Source organism: Chenopodium quinoa, unplaced genomic scaffold, assembly GCF_001683475.1.
Source record: "Chenopodium quinoa cultivar QQ74 unplaced genomic scaffold, ASM168347v1, whole genome shotgun sequence".
NCBI lineage: Eukaryota > Viridiplantae > Streptophyta > Magnoliopsida > Caryophyllales > Amaranthaceae > Chenopodium > Chenopodium quinoa.
The window spans coordinates 6101562-6123386 of NW_018742951.1; the positions used below are offsets into that span (position 1 = coordinate 6101562).

Below are 21825 nucleotides of genomic sequence, written 5' to 3' on the forward strand. Positions count from 1 at the left end.
GTAATTTGAAGAGATTCAATGAAAGAATCAAAGCTCACAAGCACCTTCAATAAAGGAGGATGTCATGTCATTCCCCAGAGGTTAATCATGGCATTTATTTCTCCATTCTGTATAGGGCTTTCTTTAAATTTGGCAGCTTCGTCGCCAAAAAATGGTGGTGGAAATGGTCGCTTTCATTGGAGGAGTTTCGATGGAGGTGCTTTAATGGAGGAGGAATGTGACACGCTTGAATATTAAAACAATAAATCACAAATTAATACTTAGGCAAATATTTACAAAACTGTCATTTGATAAACAACTCTTGTTTATCATAATGATTAACTTTATTATTTAAGTAAAGTAGTTCATCTATATTATATACTTTATAGTCTAATTATTTCAATATACAATTTTATATAGTGTCAACATGTTTTATCTATCAGTGCATTTTTTGTGTGGCTAGTCACACCGTATGGCCGACTAATACACACCAAAACACTGACTGGGTAACCATTGACCGAGTATCCCTAACTGAGTAAACCCTGACCGACCGAGTAACCATAACCAATTAACCCCGGCCACATGGTGTTGCCAGTCACATGAAACTTTGTGTTTATTTATTGACGTATATGCATATAAAGTAATTATAATTTTGTAATAATTGATTTATTGCATATTACGGAGTAAAATTTAAAATCATATTTAGGACAAAATTAAGTTTTGGTGATATTTATTATTTTTATGGTTGTTAGCATGTTACTCCCAGTTGTAAGAGTCATTTCAAAAGCTTTGGGAATTAAAGGCGTTAGTGAAATAGACCCATCAATAGGACGTAGCTAAAGCTCAAGTAATAATCTAAGCGGTTACAAATAAGTACATCAAAATCAAAGTAGTTTAACTTACAAATGGAAGTAATACCGTTTTCCCGATTAAGAATACTCCTCGAACGTTTGTGGCTTCTCCCCAATTTATGTCATCTATGATGATATTAGAGTTGATAGAAAATGGTTTGATGTTTGCTTATTTTCTCATGTTAAAAGAGCATCTAATATTATTGTCCATCTTGTGGCAAGGTGGGATACGAGTGTGAACTCGAAATATGTACGTTTGAACTCCTTTCCCCAAAGTATCGGGATTGGATAATTATTAATTATATATGCTATACTTTCCTTCAAAAAAAAAAAAAAAAAAAAAAAAAAAAAAAAAAGTAAAAACCCCAAATATCACCCGAGTTACACTCTACTGTGAACAGATAGTACCAAATACTTGAAAAATTCATTTATATTTGGGAGTGTTTTTAACCCTCCAAAATTTTCTAATTTCAATTTATAACCTTAATGAGACCTAATTGGGTTAATTTTTATTAAAATGCTAACCATAGACTTAATAGGTAAATCACTCAATGTCCCTCCCAGCCTCCCCACCTCTTCAAATAGGTAAATTCTCTATATACCCTTAATGAATAACCAACGTTAAATCCAGTATTTTTAACCCTTAACTGACCAATTAATCTTACTTTCCGGTAGTATTAGTATCTCACTTTGCATGCCCGATTTCTTAACGAGAAATCCTCCTAGTTAAGATTTTGAGTCATTTTAGTCTACAAGGGACAAATTTGATGTCAAAATTGACAAAAAATGACAAATATACTTCAATTTGCGTGCTATGAAAATTTGTGACTGCAAATAGAATATGTATCCGTACAATAATCACAACTTGCCTATTTCCTAAATTTCTAAATACTAGGCTTTACAACTTAATTAATCACATGACTTACAACAAAGCATTAATTTGTTGTTTCTAACTCCCACTAACTACCCTTGCAATTTTTAAATTTTCTTTTTCATAAACAATTTCCAATAACGTAGTTGCACGTTTGTTTATTCGTTTCCTTGTACACCCTGCTACTCACTAAATTCAACTATTGCAAGTATTTAGGGACAAAAGGAGTGTCATTGCTTATCTCTTAAGCCAAAACGACTTATCAGATATTCAAAATTTCAGGGGTGATTACATAAATGGACCACAATAGCCATTCAAATGCTACCTAGTCTGGAAGTGAAGCAACTGAGCAAGTGCTTGTCCATGATAATTGTACTGCACGGCCAAATCGCGTGCCAGCATTTTACAATAACATTCTTGATGTGTTTTGGGATAAGGAGAGATAAGGAAGGAGCATGTAAATGGATGTCAAATGAACTGACAGATGATGTAACCCCATGAAGAATATGCTTTACATACAATAACAGGATGACCATATGATTCACATTGGCTGCATAGATTATCATGAATGGAAACCAAAGGTATCAAAATTCAAGTATTCAAACTACCAATCATTTTACAAGTTACATTAGATGTAAGCAGAACATCTACCACACGGTACTTCGCGAAGATGGAAACCGAATGGCTTGTGGTAGGGTTTGGAAATCCAGATTTGATTTCAATTCCTGAAAATTGAAATCCTAAACATTTAATTCCAATCATAATCTTTGTGAAAGAGTAGGATTTTGAGTACCAGAGATTCAGATACAATCACCATGTTTGGGAAATGAGTGAAATGTAACATACAATCATACGGAGTATATAGAATTATAATATTAATAAATTTATAATCAAACAATGAAACCTGAGGGAGTTGATTGTACTTGCAACAATGACTGAGACCTATACAAATTGATTCTGGGTCAAGTAGGAAGTGTTTGTCGTTGAAGATGACCAGAATGATTAATCTGTAGATAATGTTGCTGCAATGTTGGAGACAGAGAAGTAGGAAAGGTTTAACAATGACTGTTAATGGTGGATATATATATGAGAGGAGATAGAGCAAGCTGGAGGTGACTGGTGAATAACAATATACTGGAAAGGATGATAGAAGATATGAAAGACGAGAAAATACAAGTAACTATCAGAATTATTGGATTTCAAATTCTCTTTTTTGGCCTTGTATGAATTTCTAGGGAACTGGCTCAAATCCCAATACCAAATTCTTTGGATTTACAAACAAATGACATAGGCTAAATCCAGCAATTCAAATGAAATGCTCATTTCGAAACAGACAATAAGTTCAACACGCAATATCAAATGGCATGATTGTGTTTATGCATCCTTTGGCTGTGGATGCAGCACTTTCTCACTGTAAGAAATTGATTTGTAACTTGTAAGCCTCTAAGAAGTAAGTTTAGTGCTAGTAGCCTAGTATACAGACGCTGACTCCTATTAAAAGATGCACATACTGCATTGCTTTATTTAGGAATTACAGTTTCACACAGGCTTTTTATAGACCTCCCAAAAATACCAAAATTTGAATAGCAACAATCTAATATGTAAACTGTTATCTATAAAAAGATAATTTTTAAAAAAACAAAACAAATAAAAAAAAGTAACTAGGAAATAGTTTACTCTGAATAAAGACTTCAACCTGCTGAGTGATTATGCCTTGGCCTTCCCAGCTTGAAGAGCTTGAATTTTTTGCTGAACCTTCATTATCTACAAGTAATAGAATAACCAGATAGAACGTCAGAGATGCTAGTAAGTAATGATTTACCCCAGGAGAGGGTTAATAGCTTCCTAAATGTAACCTTGGTACAATATCTGATATTAGGTTGATGAGCTACAAGTGCCAAGAGAATCACCAAACTCATGTTTGAATTACATCAGTGCATAAATTAGTAGCAAAATGGACTGACTGCAGAGCTAACTAACAAGCATCCTAGACGCTGCATGAAAAAAAAAATGACAGAAAAAACAAGCACACCTAATCATTGATCCCAATCTTAATAACATAATCTTTACTTTTTCCTCTCTTTCCAGTCTCAAATGCAGATTTAGCCCGTCATTAAGTCCAATATTAGCTGCAAACCCTCGGATAGGATAAGTAGCAAAATATATTAGTAGCAGGAGATCTGGCGCAAGCAGCTTATGGCAAGCAAAAGCACTTTTTCATACTTTCCGGCAGAAAGGTCAAAATCTGAGGATCTGTGCGAGCAGCCATTAACAGCTCAAAGCAAGAAAGACTGACCCTGATCTAATCACCTTCAGCCAAGATGATTAACTTAAGGGCTTCTTACCTAGCAGAACTGTTTTTTAGATCATTACAAAGTAAAACTATGTTCATTTGCTGTTTGAATCAGCTTATGTGCCAATTTATACACAAAATTAAATATCTAAGGTTTTCTCCCAAACCATAAGGAGAGAGTCGCTTCAGATACCCCTAAACCAATGAGCACTACAGACTCCATACACTATTGTCATCGCATTCAGTGGGAAGCCGGGAACAAAATCAAATATATGATTTCTTGTCCCTATATACATGTTAAAGGTAACAACATTAAAGCATTTGGATAATAGAGCCTACGGAATTAGACATTCATTTCGGAATAAATAGATTGATAGCTTCTTCAATTGAAAGGAATTGGTGATATTAATTTATGGATGATGATAATTTATGCACATGGGATATATTTTCAGGTTAATGCAAATGTATGCACATGGGAAGTGGGCCAAAATATTGCTAGGAAAGTTCCTGTCTTTAATTCATACATAACAAGCAAAACAAACAACCTATTCCTCTCATTTTCTAATAACTCAACCAAAGGGCAAAAATGCCAATCCTATTCCCTTCCAATCTCTTCCCTTCTCTTCCATTCCCTTCCTTTACATGCAAATTATTACACATAACCAATCAAACTGAGGGACCCAAGCCTTCTTTAAGAAGCAGACTTCTAGCTTTCTAGCACATTATTACCTACAATGTATGCAACAGAACGAAGAAAGTTCCAACTTAAGCAAACAAAGAAGACTGTAATTTGACGTCAACAACACAAAAGCAAAACTAAAGCCTTGAATAGGTGATAAAACGAGCAAAAAAAAAAAAGGTGGAATGAATTGTGAAGTACTTCAAGAATAGCAAAGATACCAGCTGGAAAACAAAGCCCAACTTCCCTGAGTTAGAATAAAAAAATGACTGACTGAGTGAGACACAAAGGAGAGAGAGATAGAGATCCTAGACAAGCATCTTTTGAGGGTCTAGTGCCTACATCTAACAATCTGTATCGAAGAGAGAAGAGAAAGAAAATTCCAAAGTAGTTGAGAATAATAACAAAACAAGAATTACGATTCTTTTTCTACCCAGAATCATAATAAGATTAACAAAATCCACCTTTGACAAACAATTAAATAGGTGATGACTCATTGTTTGAGCTATCTTCCCATAAAGAAAGACCCCAAAGTTCTTTGATTACTGCTATATTATTATGGAGGACGATTAATCTAAAAGGTTTGCAGAAGATTCCCACCAACTATGTGATTGAAACAATGCTAATGGATTTCATTTATAAACATTATATGGTCATGCTTCACAGGGTCAAGCCCTTTAGCTTTCAGCACTGATGTCCACTAGGTTAAGCCTCCTGGTGCACACACACACCTATGAAAGTGTCTCACTGCCTGACTGCCACCAGTCATCCTAATATCCCCCCTCCTGGCCTCCCCCATATTCCCTCTTTTATCCGTTCTTCATTGATGCTGGAATCTTTCCCAAAATATTAGTCCTTGATTACTGCTATTGTAATATGAAAGGCAAAGACTCAAAACTGACTGCAGAAGGTCCCCACCAATTTGTGGAAGGAGACCACATATTGATGAAACCTTTACAGATATTGAATATGCGGGCATGCTTCAGAGTTTAAATCATCTATCCTGCAGCATCATTGCAGCCACTGATTAAAAAACCTAACCTATGGAAAAGGCACAGAGAGGGCCTAGACTCATCACATCCAGCAATTCTGTATTTTTGGTCACTGAAGTAGTCCAGGATTCAAGGGCATTGAAAAACATGTGGCCAGGGTCATGGAGTAAAGGATAATGTCCAGGATAGATGATAACCAGCAATTGTGGTAAAGGGCCAAAAAAAATAACCACCCAATAGCAAGAAAGCATTCTATTAAGGTCCTATCTGGCGGTAGCATTTCAGTTAGCGTTTTGACTAGGTCAAAACACTACTTATTAGAAACAATAAGAATAAGGTAGCAGTTTAAGTAGTGGTTAATGGTAAAGGTAGCGTTTCTCAAACGTTAAATATATTAGCATTTCAAAGGTAGCAATTAGCATTTGAAAATTTATAGTTACTTTATAACAGCTATAGTATATGGCTTTTATTGTATTTTAATATTCAAACTACTACTTTTACCAAACACTGCTACTCTAACAGCTAACCTTTACCCGCTACTAGTTGACACATGCTACTCTGCTGCTCACCAGCTACAAGCTACCGCTAATTTTGTCAAAAGCCTATATCTTTTAAAGGCATCTTAAAAGAGATGAATAAAAAGAATAGATATGCATACAAATACTATTAGCCCAGTGTTGCCTAAAGTTTCCAATTCAACAATATCATTGTTTATGATGTAGCTGTATTACGGAATATACGGTCCATAACATAGAGAATGTCAGTGTTAAATCGATAATCCCTTCTTAAAATATATAAAGTAGTAAGCTACTTGGAACCTGATTTAATAATAGTAATTAAGGACTACTGATATTCTAAATTTCCTAGATTAAGAAACTGTTGCCACTGATCTTGAACGTCCAATAACTTTCAGTTCTTGCGCTATGCATCAGATATGCATGATAGAACAATGATAACGAGGAAACTTAAGGAGGCAACTCTGACTTATCTCTTGCAGAACTTTCATGAAGAGTCAGTCAGAAAGTCTTACCACTCCATGTGCCATTTGCATATAAAATATGTGGAGAAAAAAAAAAAAAAAAAAAAAAAAAAAAAAAAAAGCTATCAATGAATTATAAGCTAGATTTATGGTGGAAGACTTGAGAGGATTTAAAATTGGAAAATAAATCAAAAGTGGCATAAGAAAATCAAGTTTAGTGACATCACTAGCCAAATACAACAAAGCTCCAAATTGAACAAGTCACCCAAACAAATGATAGTTTAAAATATTTACAACCCGCAGTCAGATAGACAAAAAAAAAACACTGAAGTGGATATAAAACACAAACTAGTGCTGTAATATTATTGGAATTTCTCTGTTCTCTCTCTTCTCCATGGTTCTTCGATTTTGATCGGTTTTTCTTCATCAAAATCGATCTCCAATGGCTAAAACTAAAAAACAGAACACTCCTACACCTCAACAAGCACAACAAATAACTCGGGTACTTCCTTCAACCCTAGTCCAATTAGGGAAGCTGATGAACTAGTAACTCCGGCGCCGGGACTTGTTCATCCCCCTTGTGGTCCTATTACCAGAAGTGATGCTAAGACTATAGCATTGTATTATAGAAACACTATTAGTCCAGAAGCTTCAGATCTCAATCGAACAGTACCTAGGGTTCCTGAGGATACTGTTCCATTGGATGCTGGAGTTGATGCATGTTGGCCTGCAGCTGCGGTTCTTGATCCTCAGCCTATTCCTGCAACTAAGCAAGCTCCAACAAGCAAAAATGGTGAGGATTGGACTGGATTATTCAAGGGTAAATTGAATGCAAAAGGAGCTCCTCTGTCCTATGTAGCCCCGAAGGTGCAAGATGGGAAGCAGATTGCTCAATTGCATGACTCTGAGCTTAATGCAGGTAATCAGAAATGGCTTAATGCTCTAGTTTTCTATGTTGTTGGGTTTTACCCTACAATTACTGCTATCCATCGCTTTATATCTCAACAATGGAGCAATGTGCAAAAACCTGATATATTTTGGCATGATTATGGGTATTTTATTATTAATCTACATTCGATTGATGATAAAAATGCAATACTTTGTTCTGGACCCCATATGTTCTATGGTAAACCTGCAATTGTTAAACCCTGGAGTTCTAAGTTTGATTTTCATGCTGAAATCTTAAGAATTGTTCCACTCTGGGTCAAATTCCCTAACTTACCTTTAAACTGTTGGGGGCCTTAGATTTTAAGTAGAATAGGGAGCTTGCTTGGGGTTCCTATTTGTGCAGACGAGTGTACTTCAAGACAACTTAGGGTCTCATTTACCCGGGTTCTCATTGAGCTAGATGTCACTAAGGCTCTTCCTAAGTCATTTTTTGTTGAAAAGTGAACTATTGGAGCTTAAGGTGGTGTGGACCCCACCTTTTGTGCTAAATGCAATAAGGTTGGGCATGATTGTAGTGCTGTCAAACCTAATACTGCTAGTTCTAAGCAGAATCAGGCTAAGCAACCACTGTTCCTGCAGTCCCTGCAAAACAGCATCAGGTTTGGGTTCCTAAGCCCAACCAGGCTCCTGTCTCTATTCCTGACAAAACTGTCCATGGGCAAGCAATTGTTACACCTGCTATTACTACTGTTCAAAACAACTCAGATGATGGATGGAGAATAGTAGGAAGAAAGACTAAGAGTCAGAGCACAAGAGATACCCAGCCAGCCACTACATCCAATGCTTATATGGCTCTTATTGCTGATGAGGCTGATAGTGCTGGTGGTTTTATTATCAATCCTATTGGGGGTGAGGGTATCCCCCTCTGGTGCCATGATTGTCCTTTACTGGAATGTCCCCCTGGCAAGGTAACTTCTGTAAAGAAGCTGCTTTATTCTCATTCAGTTGATGTTCTTGGTATTCTTGAAACTAAAGTTAAGGAGCATAAGAGTGCTAGTAATCAGAGGAAATTTGGCCCTTCCTGGTCTTGGATTTGTAACTATGGTTGCTCTTCTAAAGGGAGGATCTGGGTTGGTTGGAATGCTGATAAAGTTACTCTCAATGTTCTGCAAGTTCATGAGCAGTTTATTCACTGTATAGTGTGTAATAAGGATCTTTCTTCTCAGATTCAACTCACTATCATCTATGGGCTTCATTCCATCCATGACAGATTACCTATGTGGGAAGGAATTAAAAAAATTTCTATGCAATAGATTCCTTGGTTGTGTGTTGGTGATTTTAACTCCATTCTTAGCTCTCAAGATAGAATTCATGGTAATCCTGTTTCTGACTATGAGACTAAGTATTTTCAAAGCTTTGTTGAGGATTTGGAGCTTGTTGAAATAAAGAGTAAGGGTGCTTTTTACTCTTGGTTTAATAAAGCTCGTTCTGGTCCTAGGACTCTTGCTTTAGTATTAGAGTTGGCTAGACATTCATGGTCATGTTGAAACTGTATACCTAGCCCCTTCTCTTTCAGATCATAGCCCTATGTTGCTTGATATCTATCCTGCTCGTGCTGGGAAGGGAAGACCTTTAAGGTTCTTGAACTGTATTGCTGATCATCCTGATTTTCTTGAGACTGTCTCCCAACCTAGAATTCTGGTAATCTTAATAGTGGAATCTGGTGTAAGCTTAAAGCTATTAAGGCGGGCATTAAATCTTTGAACACTAGACACTTTGGTAATATTGCAGAGAAGATTGACCAAGCTCATAATGACCATGACATTCAAAATCTGATTGCTATACACTAAGGAAGCTAATGCTATCACTGACATTAAAGAGAGCATTTTCAAGCAGAAATCCAGAATTGATTGGATTAAGCTTGGTGATCGAAATTCTCATTATTTCTTCTCAATAGAATTGATTCCATTTAGATTCTAACCAGGTGTTGCTCAAGGATCCTAGTGTTGTATCAGGTGAAATTATCTCTTTCTACAAGTCTCTTTTAGGGAATAAGGCTCCTTAGCTTCCTGCTATTGATCTTGTTACTATGAGAAGGGGTAAGCACCTCAGTTTGGCTACTCAACAGTCTCTTATTCAACCTGTTTCTCATACAGAAATTGATGATGCTCTTAGAGGAATTGATAACACTTAATTCTTTCTTTTTTAAGAGAGCCTGGCATATTGTGAAAGATTTTATCTATGCTACTGTTATTGATTTATTCACTAATGGTACCTTGCACAAACAGTGGAACTGCACTGCTATTACTCTCGTGCCTAAGGTCCCCAATGCTTCTTATGTTAAGGATTTAAGACCTATAGCTTGTTGTGTTGTTGTCTACAAGCTAATCTCTAAGATCATTACTGCTAGACTTGCTTCGTCATTGGAGAAGTTGTTGATGATGTTCAGAAAGCATATTGGTGATTATATCCTTCTTGCCACAGAGCTTATTAAAGGGCATAATCACAAATTCATTACTCCAAGATGCATGGTTAAAGTTATCTTAAAGAAAGCCTATGACTCAGTGGAATGGAGTTTTCTGATTTTTGTTCTGCTTCCCTCATATCTTTATTAATTGGATTTGGAGCTGTCTCACTTCAGTTTCTTACTCTATTCTCATAAATGGAGTTCCTGCTCCACCATTTGATGCTAAGAAAGGTTTGAGGCAAGGTGACCCTATGTCTCATAAATGGAGTTCTTGCTATTGGCATGGAATATCTGTCTAGATGCCTATATGAGCTTAGCCTTAATCCTGATTTCAACTTTCATCCCAGATGTGAAAAGCTTTGTCTAACTCATATGATGTTTGCTAATGACCTTTTGATGTTTGCTAGAGCTGATGCTATCTCTGTCAAGCTTCTTTTTCAGGCTTTCACCAAGTTTTCTAATGCTTCTGGTCTCTCTCTGCAAACTTGGATAAAAGTGAGGTCTACTTTGGTGGGGTTCCTGCAGAGAGCAAGCTGCTCTCAGGGATATGCTTGGTGTTGCTCAAGGATCTATTCCATTTAAATATCTTGGGCTCAATGTAAGCCTTTAGTTGAGAAGGTTGCAGCTAGGATTAATGGCTACACTGCCAAACATCTTTCACTAGTTAAAAGTGTGTTATTTGGTATTCAGACATATTAGGCTCAGATTTTCATTTTGCCTAAGAAAATTCTTAGAGAGATAGAAGCTAGATTCAGATGCTTTCTTTGGACTGGTTCTTCTTCTCTTTCTAAGAAATCTCTTGTAGCCTGGAATTCTGTTTGCCTGCCTAAGGTTTGTGGTGGCTGGAATATGCTCTCTCTCCCTTAATGGAATAAAGCCGTTGTCACAAAATTACTCTGGGACATTGCTCATAAAGCTGATAATCTTTGGGTGAAATGGGTGCACATCTAAACTGCTGGACTGCTTCTATTCCTAACAAGTGCTTTGCAGGGATATTCTGAATGATTTGGGTGGCTGGGGATGCATTACTCATGGCAGTAAAATGAAAATCAAGAAGCTTTACACTGCTCTTAGACCTCAAAGTCCCCCCCTAAGGTTTCCTAGAAGAGAGTTGTCTGCAATAACTTGGCAACTCCCAAGAGTATGTTCATTTTGTGGTTAGCTCTTTGGAACAGACTGTTGCAGTGGCATATTTCCTGTGATCCGAGGTGCTTCTTCTGTTTGAAGAAAAATGAGAATGTTGTGATTACTAAAGGCAGATTTGGGGCAAATTCTTGAATGTTTTACAGATTTCTAAGCCTATGCAGAAATTTGATGATGAAATTGAGTGGATAAAGAAGAACTGCAGGAAGACCAGCACCAAAAGTAAGCTATATCATATAGCTTTTACAGAAACAGTTCACAGTATTTGGATTCAAAGGAACTCAGTCTTGTTTACAAGGAGCTGTTGATGATCTGTTTAGGGATATTATCTTTAGAACAGCTTGTAGATGTCTTAAGGCTAGCAGAAAGTATCTGATTGTATAATTAGTGTACTGTTGTTAGTTGCTGTTTTGGTTCCTGCTGTTGCATCCTTCCTAGAAGGTGGCTGCAGCAGTTTCTAGTTCAGTTTGGGTTTGCAGCTTTAGGGTTTAAGGAACCCTTCCTAGAAGGTGGCCTTTTGCCCTCTAGTTGCTTGTTGGTGTTTGGCCCTGGTTGGGTCTTGTGGTGGTTATAGGTTGTTTGTTTGGCCCTTCTGGGTCTTGTGGTGTTTGTGTTGGTTTCAACTTAGCTATTTTTGTAAGTTGTAACCTTTTCCTTTTGGTAATAAAATCTCTATTTAACAAAAAAAAAAATGTTGTAATATTGTATGGACAATCAAACCATTATAATTCGGCTTTAAAGGAAAACAAAATAGTGGGTAATTAGACCCATAATATTTTGATATTGATGACAAAAGCGTTGATGAAATTTATACAAAATTAATTATGCAAATGAAAGTAAATGATCAACTTAGCACTAACAAAATATAACACTTCAACGAATAATCTCCCTCCTTCAACCCCCCTTTCTCCCATTTGTCACATCACACAACAATATAATTATAGAAGAATTTACAAAACATCATAAGGATCCCAAAGATAGAAATCAAAAAAATTAAATTAAATTAATTAATAATTTTTTATTTTCTTTTTGTTAAATCGGTGTGACTATCACATTTGTCAATGCACATCTTTGAACATTAATAATCTATAATTATCTACTAGTAAAATTTATGAAAAATTATACTTTGAAAGTGTTTATCAAGATGAACCCCGGACATGACTAGTTTTCCTTGCATTTACATAAATAGTTAAACTTAAAAAGATAAGTAAAAAAAAAAAAACAGTTAAAGGGGTGTGTGAATTGTGTCAAAATGAATATATGAGTTAACTAAAAAAAAAAAAAAAAAAAACAAAGGTATTAGTATACAATTTGGAAAGTTCTGAAAGAGGTGTTTTACATTCAACTTAGCAAAGAATAGTTTTTTGGACAATAAAGCAAGATTTTATAAGGGAAAGAATCTAGTAAATCCCCTTAAGACTGATATCGTCATCAATATGAAAAATGAACGAGAACGATAAGGGTCCTCAAATTGAAACTGAAGGGTATTTCAGACTCATAACCAATGTTATTAAAATCGCGATTTGAAATTCAAATCTTGCAAACCACTTGAATCGGTAGTTAAATCGCTGGCAAGAAGAATCGGCCATAGAATCGGTGAAATTGTTCAAAATCGGTAGAATCGCGATAATTGTACGATTTTAGCGATTCTAACTAAAGCCCATAAATTGAACTCTCAAATGAGTCTAACTTAATAGGAAAAATTGACAAGAATAATCCCAACTTTTCCTAATTCGCTCAAAATAATCCCAACTTTGGATTATTTTTTAATAATCCGAACTTTGATATGGATTTGGTTCAAATGATCCCAACCGGTCATAGAATCGGCCATAGAATCGGTGAAATTGTTCAATTTTTTTTAAATAAAATTAAAATTAAATCTTATTTTTGACCAACGTGTAAATTAAACTTTTTTTATAAAAAAAATTATCTACTCAACAGGTTACCGATCACTTGGGACCATTTAAAGCGAATTCATATCAAAGGTCGGATTATTAAAAAATAATCTAAAGTTGGGATTATTTTGGACGAATGAGGCAAAGTTAGAATTATTCTTGTCAATTTTTCCAACTTAATATTGGGCCATAGCCCATATAAAAGGCTGACTAAATTTCTCTCTTCTCACCGTACATAGTCTATATAATTATAAAAACCTTTTTTTTTTTTTAAATAATTTTAATGATTCTCTTTCCTCTTTCCCTCTTTCCTCTTTCAGATTTTTTTCTCTCTCTTCTCATTGTTAACCCATCACCAGTTCATGAGCTAATAAATTCATCCCTTCTTGTTGCTGCTATCACAATTTGCTTAAATTTTTCTATGTAAAAAGCACGCATTGCATACCCTGAAATTGTCTCACGTTTGTTTGTTTGTGTTTTTTTTTTCTTATATTCAGCATTTGTAGAATTTTGAGACAAGAATTTACAATTTTACTGGGTTGATGATCGACTATTTTAACTTGGGCTAACTATTAAAATTAAGAATTTGAGACATCGATTTTAATTTTATTGGGTTGATAATTGATTTTTTTTTAACTGGGAATTTTTAGTCGCCTAATGTTCCTATTTTTTTTTTATTTAATTTCATGATTTACTATTTAATTTCATGATTTAGTGAGTGTAATTAGTTTAATTTTAATTTCACGAGCTAATTTTTAGATGCCTAAGGCTAATTTTGATTATGTAGTATTTAAGTTTAATTATTTGATATTCTCTTCATTAGTAGATATGTCATGCTATGGTTCTAGTACACAAAAAAGAGAAAATAATGCTTTTGGTAGTAGATCAGGCCCAAGTTGGGAGCATGGTAGTTCTCATGTCGATAATGATAATGGTAGTTTTGGTTTTGATGATTATTAATTTACTAATACAATTTAAATTGCAAGAATGGAGTGTAATTTGTGTTCTTTTGAACATCATTATATTATCAATGAAAACTTTAGTTCTAGATTGGTAAGTTTGACAATATTGTCTATTTAATTGGGTTAAATGTCAAAAAAATGACTTTTATATCATGATATACATAAAAAAAAATAAGTAAATAAGTGAAACAGTTGAGTATAATTTCATAATTTTGCAAAACCTATAGAATCCCGATTCTAATAACATTGCTCATAATCCAATAGAGCCTTCCAATCCCATCAAATGTCTACAGAAATCTGTAGTACGAAAACATTTTGTGAAGGCTGACTCATTGAGTACCGCAATGCTGAACCAAGACAACAATGGAGGTTGCAAAACAGAACCCAACATAGCTGATGTGATTCTACGTCAAACGGACTTCACAAAATCTACGGCACTAATATTGAATCGAATTGACCTAAACAAAGGGATTTGAACGCACGTTCAAGCAATAAACCAAACTACAAATCGCTAGGTTAAGCGAATAAGCATCTCACCTACTCTCATAAGTTTTATCACAAAACTTAAAATTTTATTAATCACAATCACACACATAAAATAACATCCTAAGGCCCTTTTATGTGGGTATATTAATCCTACTAGGTTTCCTAATTGCAATAAAACACGATCTTTTTAGACACATGACAGTCCTATTCTCGAGGAATAAGAAAAACCATGCAACTTCCCTAAAATCTGTACTACTTAAATAAAATCCTATGTCCCTTATAGCTCTTGCTCACATTTATTTGATAAGTGTATATTAAACATTGATATACCCTAAATACCATAGATATCCAGATCAATAGCTCATGAAGTCAAGGGTTGTGAAAACTACAGAGCCCAAAACCATGGCAGATTCCAATTTGGCCCCTGAGAAGATCACTTGAGCCTAAAGGATTTGGGTTCATTTGGCATCACTGTGGTTTTCTGTTTTTTGATTTTTTGTTTTTCAATATCATATAAGATATATCATATAATGAACCAAAAATTAGTACTCCCTCCGTTTCGTAATAATTGCAACACTTTCCTTTTACATCCGTTTCATTATTTCTTTTCTTTTTCTTCTTTTTTCTGGTTTCTCTCCGATCACCTCCCAAGTTGGAGTCCCTGGCAAGGATGAGCATATGGCTATGGTAGTCGCCTCACATGTGCGACAAAAAGCCCTCATAAATAGATGAGCCAATTTATAAATCTAGGGTTTATACAACTAGGAGTGTCCGAGTGCATTCTGCCATGTCGGAGCCGGATTTCATACCCGTGTCGGTATCGTGTCGTGTCGACACAGGTATGTGATGATTATTGGCGAGTCCATGTAACAGAGATCATAAGTCTTCCAAGACCCCTCTCTACCCCAACCAAATATATATATTTGGAAGTCCATGATATTTTTCACCCCTTTGCTATAACAAAAAATATCCTATATAATGATAAAAGTATAAAAGAGGAAAATTAAGAGAGAAAAAGTTGATTATAAGTTTTTTAGAAATATGTCCACACAAAAAAAAATGGTGATGAAACAGATTTACGCATAAACAACTACTTTGACATTTCCCTAATCAATCATCACCACTTCCAGTACAACTCTTAGATAGGATGCCAATCTAACCAGAGAAGTGGCATTACGACATCTAAATCATGGCATGTAAGAAAAGCTAAATTTAGGAGAAGTAGAATGGTGAGGACATTGAGGACATTTTACAAAGAGTTGAACCCGAGAGAACTGAAATTATTTAAAACACTCCCTGCCATACCCCTTTGAACTTTTTTAGCAAATGTCTTAGTAAGGATATCAAACACTAAAGTAGATTAGAAAGGTAGTATGAATGCATAAAACTGTTACAAACCCCAAACAGATAGATATCTCATATCCTACAATCCTATGAATTGCACTATTCTGATGTCTTAGACTAAAGCTAGACACAAACCCAAGTGTCTCTGAATAAATGCCAGCACTCATCTTACTCATCCTTTGACTAATACCATCAACCACCATATCATATGCTTTGCTAAAGTCATATGAGGACAAACCCGTTCCTTACTTTTTCACCCAGCACCATTCACCAGCTCATAGTTAAGATCTTGTCATCTACCCACACTCGGTGTAAAATATTGTCTTCTACTAAGACTCGTATATGCCAATAAAAAATGGATTTTAGCTAAATCTTGGGCATTAGATTATAGCTTCATCAATATGAAATTCTATCCTAATCATAAATCCCTCTCTAAACAAAGGTCTTGAAAATGGAATAGCTCCAGTCTACGTTAGATACTAGCCTTGTCAATGTGAAATCCTTACCCTAGAATCCTTAGTCGCTCTCAGAACAATGGTCTTGAAAATGTAAACTTCAGTCTCTACATAATAAATATCATGAATGTTTATTCATAAGTAAAACCATTAGGACGACATATTTTATTGTTTCCAACTCAAAAGAAAGTAAAATAAATAAATTGAATTGTAAATTTGTAACCTTCTGCTCCAAAAAAAAAAACCAATTAAGAATAGAAGAAATGACATAAATATAGCTCAGAGAAGAGGGGCCAACAATTGAACACTTTGACTATTAATTATACTAAAGTTAGTTTTACCATAATGCCCACTTTTTCAACCTGAAAAAACCACTACACCAAATTGCTAACTTTCTTCTCATGCTTTTAATGGGTAAATAACTAAATATTATACACTGTATACTGGGAAAAGAAATTAGAGGGGTCGGAACCCAAGTCGTCATTGAAATGTTCCACCAGTATATATTTGTGCATATGCAGTATCTAGCCAAAGAGGACTAATTCCAAAGAGGACCATGCAAACATCCTTCCAGAGAAAAAAATCTCTCATCATATTCACATGAGCCACATACATACCACGTTAATTCATGCTTATGATACACTTACCGAAGCAACAAATTAAGTCTCAGACCCAAGGTCCCAACTATGCCAAAAGAAAATCCACCAACTCCTAAATCAATACTTTATGACAAAGATACAGTGGAGTCCACACAAGATTCTGATTTTTTTAAGCCTTTCAGCCACGATTGACATTCAAATACTATCATGCATAATGACAATAATGATGAGTGATGACATGACTATAAAACCTTAAGACTTTCCGTTCACCTTGTTAGGGAATCATAAACTGAAATAATAGAAATAAGGAAGAAGAGATTTGGAAAAGGAATGATAATAGTTTGTATACAATGTAATTACTAAATAGAGCACACAATACCAGCTCAAGTGGCCAGACACATTCACTAAGAAAAAGCTAACAATATAAAACTTCTCATCAATATACATCATACTTTCGTTTTTCCCTAAACCCCTTAATTTATAGGCTAATTCCCCTCTTCTTGTTACTCAAGCTACCTGCAGAGACAATTTCTAATATGCCCTTCCCTTATGCTCTATACATTACACATTTCCTAATTAAAATAGAACATGATATATTTCATTAGATCCCCTGGTAGTTTCCATAGTTCCTCCATATATAGTCATTAATATACAAGAACTTGCAAATACTCCAAAATAGCTACAAGTAACGGGTTAAAAAGTACCCTCAGATAGAAACTAGCCCTTATGAATGATTCTCAAAAAGTTTCTCCTCAACTTGTTTCAAGCAAAGAGAGGACGACAGCCCATCGCCCATCCTTTAAGCTTCTAGCATTATAACTGTTTTCAACTCACCCAATTACAACCAGTTTCATTATATCCTTCCAGGGTACATCCATGATGTATACTCAATAATTTTACTGAGACATTGAGTATGTTCCAAATCATCAATGGATAGGAAGCTAAAGCTTCTAGTACATCTAAGACTCTAAGCCTCCAAAATGTTAACTCGGAGTTTTGAATAAAGCCTTAAGATTATGGTGATTGCAAGCCAGCTGTAAAAAGGCACTACAATGACCAAGATATAAGACTTTTGAATGTATTAAAAAGAGAAAATCGACTGATTAAAGTACATACCCCCTCCTTCTTGCTATTTTGCTTGTCTTCCATATCTTGTAAGGTAGCATCAAGACGTTTCCTGAAATAAAAATGAAAATGGATAAGACACCACATAAGAGAGTACAGATATATAGTATTCGATAGGAAAATTTTCTCCTACCTTTCTCAGACTACAGCAATAATGGGTTAAACAGTATAGCATAAGGGGTGTATCAACATATTTTGAGCATGTGCATTGGTTAAGTTTATCCACTTTGTTAATTTATATCAGTCTTCTGTTTATCTGTCTTTTTGAACAGTAAATCTTCGGTTTGCTTTGAAAGAATAGAATCCATATTCCATAGACATACACTTTCTAAATGCTGAAGAATATTCAAGTAAAATTAGAAATAAAATCAAATGTGGCAAATGCAAATCGGATAAAAGGGGGTGATGGGGGAACATATTTACATGCATGGTTTGCACATGAAACTATGTTACTCGGACTCTTCATTTCACCTCACGTACCCGTGTTGGACCCTCGACATTCGGACATGGGTATGACACCCGGACACTTCATTTTTAGTTCAAGATCATGGAATTTTTTCACAAAATAGCCGAGTCGGACGCTTGGACACGTACCCGTGTCGGACATGGGTACCCGAGTCCAAGTAACATAGCATGAAAGTAATAGAAGGCATCCGCATATCAATGTATAAAAAGGCTCAAGGCACAATGAGGCGATAAAAGTCCTGCTGCGCCTTGGTGCGCCTCTTTAAAGTGAGGCGCACAATACAAAACAATTAAGAAATTTGCCTATGTGCGCCTCGTGCGCCTCTTTGAATGCACCTTGCTTAGAGCTAAAATGGCGCTCTACCCTAATTGCCTAGCACCTAGACACGCCTTGGGCGTGCCTTTTTATACACTTTCATTCCCCCTCACCCTCATGTCTGTGGTGCTTTTAAATTTGCCACAAATGACACTTGCATATCCTTTGTTATCTAAAAAATTATAGTCTACAGATTCCTCAATCACTGGCCATGGTTATTCTTGCAAAACATAATGATAACTACTAAGAGAAACGAATCCTCAATCTTCGTTTTGAAATAAAATTCTTCAATCAAACACTTACTGGGATGTTTATGAATAACAAATAGTTTCCTTTAAAGATAAAAATTAACAAGACTTCTGTTAAATGTCATGCAAAGGCATTCCTGAAATTTGTTGAATTTTATAGAATAAAGACAACTACAACTCCCTGCATAGCTAGATTAATGGTTATGATGTTAACACACGTGTAATGTTATTTCATATTACCCAATTAAATAATTGCAAACATGCTACATAATTACTATACTGTCTTTGAACACTAGGATAAACACATGTTCGACTACAAATAGACCTACAAACTGTAATTGTTAAAAATGCTTACAGACCACAGACTTGTATTTAGGAAAACTAAACTACACGACCTGGCACAAAATAGAACATGACAACTATAGCACATTCTTCCGCTATATTTAATAGAAGGTATATGGAGTAACCATTTGTTTTTTATTTTTTAAAGTCACAACTCACAACGTCTAAAAGATGATTACAGAAATTCCCCTATATTTAATGCCTTATTGAAAACGCATTACGTCCCATAATATCATAGAGCTAGGTCATATCTTTTAAGATAGTAAAACCTATGTTACATGGACTCGGATACCTATGTCCGACATGGATATGTGTCCAAGCGTCCGACTCGACTATTTTGTGAAAAAAAAAAAAAAAATCCATGATTTCTAACTAAAAGTGAAGTGTCCAAGTGTCATAACCATGTCCGAGTGTCAAGGGAATGACCTGGGTACTTGAGGTGAAATGAAGAGTCCATGTAACATAGAGTAAAACTAAGGCATAACCAAAAACCAAATCATTTCAAGATTAGTTCGAAATTAAATACCCAAACCATTATAATAATTATATGGCTACTATGCTAATTAAATTAAAGAATTTGGCCAAAAAATACATTAAGAATGCTGTAAGCACAGCTCGACTAGCAAGTAGCAATACAGCATTCTTTATTCAATTATATCATACATCAACTCATTAATTATAGAACAAAAAGCCGTAAACAACGTAAAATTTCAGTGATAAAAGAAAAGAGCACATACAATTCAGCAGAAATATACTCAATCCTCTTGCGCACATTAGCATTTGCCTCCGCCAAATCCTGCTTAACTAAAACTGGACCTATCAATTTGTACACATTCGCATCTTCACTCAACAAATCCAACTCCTATACCAAATTCATCAACAAATTTATACACCAATTAATACATAAAACCCAAATTCACAACAAAAATCATATAAAAAAAGTATAAAAAACATTAGTATATAGAGAGAAAAACCTTGAGAACGAGCTCATTTTCGCCAAGCTGAACGGTGTATTTCTTTCGGATTTCATGATTCTTTGCAATATCTGATTTTCCAGAAAATAATACAATTAAGGAGAAAACTAAGATTAAATTAGATGAATATTCGAGAAAATTAGAGAGTAGGAGTTTGCCTTTTTGGAGTTTGCGAAGATCGTTGGCTTTGGATTCTAGGTCGCGCTGCAAGTCTCTGGTCGCTGCTGAAGAAGCCATTGTCTTTGGAAGTGATTGCTCCAATCAACCTTTTGAACTGCGGAGTAAGGAATTTTGCACCGGGGGACGGGGGGAGGGGGAAGATGAAAGGGGAAGGAAATGAAGTGGACTTGGGTTTAAGGTTTGGCAAATGGATCGTTCGGATTAAATCGAAGAAAATACAATATTATTTTCATAAGCTTGAACCGTTTATCTAAGGTTTTAATTGTTCATTCATGCATTAAGTACGGGTAAATTCGTATTTTTAGATGTAACAAAAGTTAACACCGTTAAGCTCTTTTTTTTTTTTGAACTCGAATTCAAGAGCTTTATTGGAAATTTTAGAAGCTTCAATGGAGAAATTCAAGCTCAAGGGAAGATTCAATGGAGGAATACGTCACCCTACTCTTTGGGATCAACCTTGCCCTTAATTACTCCTTTTTTTTAGGGTTTGCGTTTTAATTGACGGTGAAGCTGCCGTAAATAGTGGTGAAGGTGGGTAATCGAGGATGAAGAAGATGAAGGTGGAGGAAAGCTCCAGCTGCTTCACTGAGATAGTGGTGTCGGTGGAATCACTTGCTTAATTTTCATAATGGTGGTGTGGATTGAGGGGGGGATAGGGGTGCTAACTGAGCTGAGCAACTCGGACTCGCCTCGATCAAAAATCGACTCGAGTTGGCTCATGCTCGCTCGAATCAACTCAAAACTCGTTAAGTGTACAAGAAATTCAATAAATCTATTCTATTCTATCTTCAAAACATAAATTTATCTTAACACTTAATAAATTTAAACTAGTGTGTAGCCCGGGCGTTGCATCGGGTTGCTACTTTAATTATTCCTTGTGATTATATGTATTTGATATTTATGGTCTCTTTTTTTAAAAAAAAAAAAAAAAAAAAATTAGAGATTTGCAATTATATACATTTATTTTTCATGTTTATAACAAGGTTGATGATTGGTTTAGATGGTTAAATAATCAACTTCTTATAAGAGGTTGGGTGTGAGATGTTGAGTAGGTGATGTGCGTAATGAAGATGAATCTGTGTGGCACATAGACGTTCTTAGGAATGCCTTTTAATATAGATATAGATATAGATATAGATATAGATATAGATATAGATTAGTAGGAAAGCTCGTGATCGACTTGCTCGATTAGCACCACTAGGGAGGAAGAAGAAGATGGTGGAGGAGATGAAGAAATGAAGTCGGGTGGAGGAGATGAAGAAGATGAATTTGGGTGGAGGAGATGAGGAAGA

General features: G+C 35.4%; 1 protein-coding gene across 3 annotated transcripts; it reads right to left on the minus strand.

Annotated features, from left to right (window-relative positions):
* Positions 1-2152: 2152 nt before the first annotated feature.
* On the minus strand, positions 2153-21127 carry LOC110728572 (prefoldin subunit 6-like). Of its 3 annotated transcripts, none has more exons than XM_021908213.1 (6): positions 20512-21127; positions 20354-20424; positions 20117-20241; positions 18000-18060; positions 3398-3465; positions 2153-2426 (listed from the first exon to the last, which is right to left on the minus strand). In XM_021908213.1, exons 1-5 carry the CDS (start codon positions 20588-20590, stop codon positions 3409-3411), a joined length of 393 nt encoding a protein of 130 aa, XP_021763905.1. In that variant the 5' UTR covers positions 20591-21127; the 3' UTR covers positions 2153-2426; positions 3398-3408. The 3 variants fall into 3 exon arrangements, with proteins under 3 accessions (XP_021763905.1, XP_021763904.1, XP_021763903.1); XM_021908212.1 differs by having other exon boundaries at positions 3379-3465; XM_021908211.1 differs by lacking the exon at positions 2153-2426 and having other exon boundaries at positions 3039-3465; positions 20512-21125.
* Positions 21128-21825: the final 698 nt, after the last annotated feature.

Bases quoted from the DNA above. Each gene is read 5' to 3' on its own strand.
- LOC110728572 (XM_021908213.1), bottom strand. From the start codon at position 20,590: ATGGCTTCTTCAGCAGCGACCAGAGACTTGCAGCGCGACCTAGAATCC. The intron at 20,425-20,511 runs GCAAACTCCTAC...CTGGAAAATCAG, and splicing joins TCTTCGCAAACTCCAAAAAG to ATATTGCAAAGAATCATGAA. The intron at 18,061-20,116 runs GTATGTGCTCTT...TTTTTATTTCAG, and splicing joins GAGTATATTTCTGCTGAATT to GAAACGTCTTGATGCTACCT.